This window comes from Rhopalosiphum maidis, chromosome 1 (assembly GCF_003676215.2).
Source record: "Rhopalosiphum maidis isolate BTI-1 chromosome 1, ASM367621v3, whole genome shotgun sequence".
NCBI classification, from domain to species: domain Eukaryota; kingdom Metazoa; phylum Arthropoda; class Insecta; order Hemiptera; family Aphididae; genus Rhopalosiphum; species Rhopalosiphum maidis.
Window position 1 is genome coordinate 14,575,369 of NC_040877.1, and position 7,823 is coordinate 14,583,191.

Below are 7,823 nucleotides of genomic sequence, written 5' to 3' on the forward strand. Positions count from 1 at the left end.
TTTAAGCCATGTCACTATATTCGTTCGTGGATGCTTGATGTCAACTTATGTATATACCCGAGAAACATCATTCGTCTCCCCTCTCGTCAACTCGAGCTTACGAGAATTCTAAAAGCTTTAACGCACTCGATCGAGGACATAATTAACATTAGAATATTATGACGTGCGTCATATCATATATGTATAGTATATTATATATACATAGCATTGATGATATATACCTACAGATATGCCGATCTCGACCCCAATATCCATATATATTTATTCTACGCGCATGATGTTTGTTTTAAATGATTAAAAATAAATAGTTTTTATTTATATTTTTGTTTTATTTTTCGGTGGATTTTTCCACTCAGGTACTCGACATTTCATCCACTCCGACGCGAAGGATTTACGTCACTGCGTTAATATAGGTATATATATATATACTTAGCTGATATCTCTACTTACATACTATTGCTATACACGCACGACACTATACATACCTCCGAACGACTGTGGACGTGACTTAAATACACGATTTCGTGATCAAGGGGGTTCTGGGGTTGAACCATTCTCCACAGTTAACGGGAACGTGTCACTAACTGTCCAAATAAAAACTTCCAAAACATATTAGGTATACGTAAAATATTGTTTTCATATTCAATATTAAACTATTTTTAACACCCTTATGAGAATTCCTGATTATATATACGTTAATATATACGATTTAACACAGACGAAACGCTAACAATAAAGTAAAAAAAAACTCAAAACGTTGTATTTTATTAATTTTTACACACATAATTTGTTTTTTATACATCGCGATAAATTTAATCGAACGTATTTTACACGCGAGCGGCGGCGAGTACTTGTACCGCACCCGTTATTATGTAATTAATAACGGGAACGTTGCACGCGCTTACCTATACGTTTGTATATATGGGCACATATATGTACACGAATTCGGACTGGTGAATAACTCGAATTTTTCCGGTGTTATTGTTCGAACGGAATTTATGGGTATCGTTTTATGCGGTCCGGAATTCGCCGCAAGTTATTATTTGCCTCGACAAAACATTACCCGGCATACGCTCCCACAAATTCGTTTTTGATGTACCCGCGGCGACGCGTGACCGCGGTGCGTATCTAGTAATAATAAGGTCCTCCGGTCCGATATACAGTAATGCGTGCAGAACTGTAGGAATGCACCGTATGATAAAAAAAAAAATCTTCTATACATATATACTAAAAAATCAAAAAATCTCCGGACTCCGGAGTAAAAATAAAACTGATAGATGGCTGGTATACATGTTACGGACTATGTACAGTCTGACGATCTATACAATAAGCTCGCTGTCTTATATTCTTCGTACACGGCAACGGACGATGACTTATATATTGTATGTAAATCCACATCCCCTTACACTGTCCCGTGTCGTGTTCCGTATACTAAAGCGTAGATAACGAAATATTGTTAACAAGTTAGCTAGGTACTTATATAAGTTGAATATTATATTCAAAAATTACACATTATACGGTATAAAGTGGAAACTTGGCTTAAGAGCCAGTGAAAACATACAACGACGGACTTAGGTCAACGATGATAACAGGTAGTCAATATTTTACTGTACGTTATTTTATTATGTGATATTATTACATTTTTAAATTTTTCGAAAGGAACCTTGCTTGTTGGGTTATAAATTAGGGATAATATACACACGATATTACTTTTGTATTAAAAACCTTAAGTGTCCGAACATTCGAATAGTTTTTATATAATAATTTTACGAATCAAAAAAAAAAACCAATATCATTTTTAAACAGTATAGACTCATTATCATATTAGATAAATAACACAATATGTTTTCCAAATTGTTTACAATTTAATTTAATTTATATAGCTGAACTTTTGATTATTTGATTTTAAATCAGCATTTGATTCGTAAAGTTAACAATTGCCCAGCTATGTACGATTGTAGATTCTAAACACAAAAAAAAACGAATAACATTACGATATTCACTTAGTCGTTATGGTCGTCGATAAACGATAATTAATGATTAATTATTATACATACATTAGTTTAATAATAATAAAACCCATGTGTTTAACTGCAACTGCTACTGCTGCCTCGCACAGCTATCGAATCGAAAACTAAATTTTACTTTCCTTCCTTTACAGGCAGTCCGGGCATGCTGACACCGTCGTTCAACACCGTCCACGGGCTCGCTTCGCCACTAGCCACGTCGTACGCCAACTCGCCCGTCACTAGCATGCCGCTCGGATTCACCTTACCCGGTGGTTCGTTGGCGACTGGCACGCTCAGACTCCCCGGCCAGATGACCGGACAGACGTGTGTACTGTTGGTCAGCAACCTTAACGAAGAGGTGACAGAAATCATTCCACGCATTGACGCGATACAAATACAATGTCCATTATAATATCATTATTGTAGTACACGTCATGTGTCCTGATGATGATAATTATAATAATAATAATAATAATAATAATATATCGCTTATAAAAATATCGTGCGATTTCGATGTGCGTGACAAAAGTGTGATATTACTTACCCGAAAAATATCCTCCGCGATTAAATTTTAACAGTTTTTGACAGTTTTAACAGTATTAAAGAAAATCACATTATCATATTATCGTTTACTCTAATTTTCATTGAACCACCCCTCTCTCTAACCATATTCGAACACCGTCCATCATCTACGCCTCGCACACTCGATTTGTTTTTATCTTCATCATCATCATCATCATCATATTATTATTATTATTATTATTACTGTTATTATTAGTGTTTTAATTTTATTTATATTATACTTATGTATTTATATGATCATTATTGTTCAACTGTGATACTCAAAGAATTCTGTTTTTCTGATTTTTTTTGTTTTTGGCTTTCCCTAACGGTGATGCTACTACTACTACTACTACTACTACTGCTGCTACTGAAACAAAAAAATATATATATACAAAATCTGTCTCTGTCTAACTCTGCCGCCACCGGACACACACCTTTTAACTCTTTCTACGAAAAAATATACAAAATTAAAAAACTTATCGCTTCGTAGATGGTCACGCCAGACGCTATTTTCACTTTGTTTGGTAGGTGCATATATACTTAACTTATACTGTTATATTTATTTTCGTTTTATATTTATAATATACATAATTGTATTTTTATATCTTATTAAGTTATTAAAAAAACAAAACCTTCAAGGCAGATGGAAGCATATTTGTTGTCAAAATACATGTAGTATAAACTATATTCCATACATCATTATTATTACTTCCACCTGTCTTCTTTTTTAATATTATTTTTTTTTTTTGTCATTACATAATATCTCGTATACTCGTATTTAAAAAAAATATACATATTTGTTTTTAGTACACTTAATTTTTTCTTCTTATGATAACAGACACATGCATGGTTCCCTTTTTTAACATTACATTTGTTTTATGTTTAAATTGAAATTATGTTATTTTTTTTTAATACAATGTTTACATGTTATTTTTTTATATTGGGCTCGTTATTTTTCGTTTTTTTTTAAACAACCTTTTTTGTGCGTGTAGGTGTCTATGGAGACGTGTTGCGCGTGAAGATCTTGTACAACAAAAAAGACGGCGCTTTGGTACAAATGGCTGAGCCCCATCAAGCGCATTTGGGTGAGTATTGTTAATATATTATAATTATAAATTTTTCGCATGTTTTTTCATCGATCTTTTTTTGTTTTATCTTTCCTTCTACCACTACCTCCATACAAATATTAGCCATGCTTCATTTGGACAAAGTGCGTCTTTACGGAAAATACATACGAGTAATGCAATCCAAGTACCAGACTGTTCAACTGCCAAAAGAGGGACAGCCCGACTCCGGACTAACAAAAGATTACACCTCGTCGCCATTACATCGATTCAAGAAGCCGGGCTCCAAAAATTACCAAAACATCTATCCACCGTCGTCCACTCTTCATTTGTCCAACATACCGTGAGCATTAAAATAGCAACCGAACCTCGTATAACGTTTACGCATTTTCTGATTTACGACTTCGTATATTTATTTCATAGGACGACGTTATCGGAAGATTTCTTGAAGACGGCGTTCGAAAACAACACTTTCACCGTAAAAGATTTCAAATTCTTCCCGTTAGTATATTAATATTATTATTTATTACACAATATTTGTATCCCTTCACGTTTGATTTTTAACCGAATGGCTTTTTATATTTCAGTAAAGACCGCAAAATGGCACTTATTCAAATGGAATCCTTGGAGGAAGCCGTCGCCGCACTTATCGTAAGCACAATAAACAAATATTATACCAACACACGTCGTTCTCGAATGTATAATATGGTATAAGTTATCCATATATTAAACAACAACCCTTCAGCTAAATCTCTGAGTCCTAAAAAAAGTTTTAATATCGTATAATTATTAAAGTCTGGTAACTCTTAGACTGCAAAATCACATATCCATACTATGCGCCTAATTGTATTCTGAAATTCGAGTGTATAATACCATACCTATAATATATACATTATCTTTCCGTGCCATTGTGTTATAGCTAAACATCCGAAATAGTTTCCTTAGTTATGGACCATATGGACAAGTTGTGCTTAAAAGTCACAATTTTTATTTATAAAATCATTGTACCAATAATTGCGTTTGCTTTTAATTTTACCTTAGACATGCAAAATATGGTTTTGTCCAATACAATTCCATCAATCAATATTGATTTATTATATAAGTAGAGTAACTACATTTTGTTGTTAAATACTTTAAATTTAAATGATCGACGGCTATTATCCAATGCAATTGGACTATCAAGCATGAAAATGACAGAGCGCAGCTGGTCTATTGACCTTAAATGTTTCCTCATACCTGCCGAAGATTCAACCCCCTAAATAGTGTAACAAGCATTAATTGCTGCGAAAGTCGTCCAAAACGCTCCATCCCATAATATTAATTGTACTACAAAAAACAAAATACAAATAGAGGGAATAAATTGATGTATATATTTTAAGTGGATAAATTATGTACGTAACTAATTTGAGCATAAAAACTTATAATTTATTCGCGATATATATTACATTATTTCAATACATTATGATATTTTAACGAATTGATTTAAAAATACGTACCATACAATTTTTAAATAATAATCATAACATCTTAATCAAGACCCGTAGACTCCCGGATATACGTGACGGTCGTCTGACTTGGACGTTATAATAGTATCCTTGTGACTGATTGCTATTTTTAATTTGTAGAAGATGCACAATTATCGGCTCAGCGAACAAAACCACCTGCGCGTTTCGTTCTCAAAGTCCAACATCCAACCGGACACGCTGACACCCAACTAGGCACCTCTTACCCTACGCTTTAGAATTACTGGACATTGTTGCCAAACTACGCGACAGTCAATGATCTTTACGAACACGACTGTGTTTTGCAAGTATTTTTAATTATAATATTATTGTTTCATATTTTAAATTTATTCGTAAACAGTATTATTTTTTTTAACATTATTATTCTTTATTATTATTACTATTATACTCTGATTTTTTTTACGCGATTAACTTTTAATTGTTTTTACATTTACTTTTTTCTCCTGGCGTATTATTTTCGCATATATATATATATAGTATTTACATGTTGATGATTTTTTCCCATCATTCCTCTAAGTGTCTTTATACTTGTGTATTATTTAATTTATATCTATATATTGTATGTGTATTATTTAAGAAGACCATTGTAATGTCTAGGTCGTATAAAATATTTATTGAATATGAAAAAAAAACAAACAAAAAAAATATATTATTTTAGTAGTAGAAATTGTCACCAAAGGATGCGAGGAAAACGTGTAACATAAAATCGCACAAAATTGTATGTATTAATGAAACAATTAGTATTTTTTTTATTATTATTATGATTTTTATTTATAATTTATACTATTTTTTATTCTACTATTATATATGATTATGTTTATTTTTAGATAAAAAAAAAAAACAGTTTTTTTTTATTATTATATATACGAGCAATTTCTATTATGATTTGTTAAGATGAATAAACTGTTTATTTTTTATTTTTTATTTTTTATTTTCCGGTATAAGCGGATATCGGCTCGGTCGTCTCAGCTGAATGGATTATCATGACATAATATAGGTATAATTTTCATTATTCGTTATTTTTATTTAAACGGTAATCGATGTATAAAATAATAATCGATTATCCGTCGCGGTGCTTGATATTAATTCGATCGAGGAATGAGATATCCGTCGTTTTATGTTAAAAAAATACTGATTTTTTCCTCTCATATTTAATTTCATTATTATTTTCCTCGTTTCGTTTGTACTTATAGTTATGTTCTTATTTTTTTTTTCTAAATTAACGCACTGAAAAGAAGTGGACATATCGGAACACATCGATCACAATCAATTCTGTATCATAGCCAATATTATATACCTTCTAAATCTTAATTGTTAAGTTTTTTTTTCAACTGAGTTAAATTTTTGTCAGAGTATTATTATATATTATATATTTAACGATATTAATATTTAATACTAAATATTAGTGTTAGTAGTGGTCGGGTAAATATTTATTTAATTCGTTCTTTTTTTACTATAACGTGTAGTTATATCGTTATACTATAATATAAGTGTAACATATAAGCCCTAAGGTAAAAAATAATTATTCGTAAGCGCATAATGTGTAGTAGAACGCGTTAGCGCGTATATAATAGCAATTATTTTTAAGGATGAATGCCAATGTGACAATCAAAATTCTAAACGACGAATACGCCATCACACGTTACGTCTGCAACTGTTCTTGAAAAAAATAACAGGCGCACGCACACCTCGACGGTATCGGTTTTTTCGCGATACCGTATACATTACATCTTTCTACGAATAATATTATTATTAACTCTCGTGTCGATCGATGTATATAATATTTTGTTATCATCTGACATTATAACGACTCTTCTGAGGTCCACCGTGCGTCTGGTCTTGAAATTTCATTTTTCACGAAAACATTGTAACTTATATAATATTATTATAATAATTTGTATTATTATTATTATTATTATTATTATTATTATTATTGTTGTTAACTTAGACTTACCTACTGATGATGTCCTCGACTGGTTATCGAATTTGTTATCTAATCGACGACAGCCGTTTTCGTCCTACCCATGTCAATTCGTGCGCTGACTAAGCGTTACCTGCAATAATTTTTAAATATTTTATTTAGACATTATTATTATAATATTGTGATTAGTATAATAATATGTACTCACAACAATCATATATAGCTAATTAACGCTAATATTAACTAGGACAATCGTTTGTCGCGGCCGTTCGGACCGCCGGCACACTTAGATGTATTTTATTAATGAGTGAAAAAAAAATATTATTATTATTATTATTAAATTGTCCCTTTGTCGTTCACAATCCTCACTGACCCAAAAACCAAGTACCTACTAACTTATATTATTATTGTGTACACACGTTGGTAGTTTAAAAGTTAATATGTTAAAAATAAATAAAATGTTTTTTTTTTTTTTTAATCGTTTAGATGTATATTATTACTATTAATTATGAAGTATATAAGATCATATTCTAGATATGATTTATTTTTTCTGTGTCACTTAACATATAAATATATACATTACGTGTAGGAATTTTTTTCGAAATGTAACCTACAATAATATCGAAGCACACGCATCGTCGTCGTCGTCGTCTCTCTTCATACTTCGACTGCGATCACATTTTGTCGTATTTATATATTATCGTGTATAGGCACATGCATAGATCTTATTGTATTAAATATA

The 7,823-nt window shown here is 31.3% G+C and overlaps 1 protein-coding gene across 10 annotated transcripts in view; it reads left to right on the forward strand.

Moving 5' to 3' along the window:
• Window positions 1-6,077, forward strand: part of LOC113549443 (polypyrimidine tract-binding protein 2) — a 175,638-nt gene extending 169,561 nt beyond the window's left edge. For 8 of the 10 annotated variants that reach the window (XM_026950744.1, XM_026950741.1, XM_026950750.1 and 5 more), the window contains 8 exons: window positions 357-413; window positions 2,162-2,367; window positions 3,064-3,097; window positions 3,566-3,658; window positions 3,764-3,980; window positions 4,061-4,138; window positions 4,225-4,288; window positions 5,263-6,077. In XM_026950744.1, coding sequence (XP_026806545.1) covers window positions 357-413; window positions 2,162-2,367; window positions 3,064-3,097; window positions 3,566-3,658; window positions 3,764-3,980; window positions 4,061-4,138; window positions 4,225-4,288; window positions 5,263-5,355 — 842 coding nt within the window. In that variant the 3' untranslated portion in view covers window positions 5,356-6,077. The remainder of the gene's footprint in view (window positions 1-356; window positions 414-2,161; window positions 2,368-3,063; window positions 3,098-3,565; window positions 3,659-3,763; window positions 3,981-4,060; window positions 4,139-4,224; window positions 4,289-5,262) is intronic. The other 2 variants (XM_026950745.1, XM_026950748.1) reach the window with 1 other exon arrangement.
• Window positions 6,078-7,823: the final 1,746 nt, after the last annotated feature.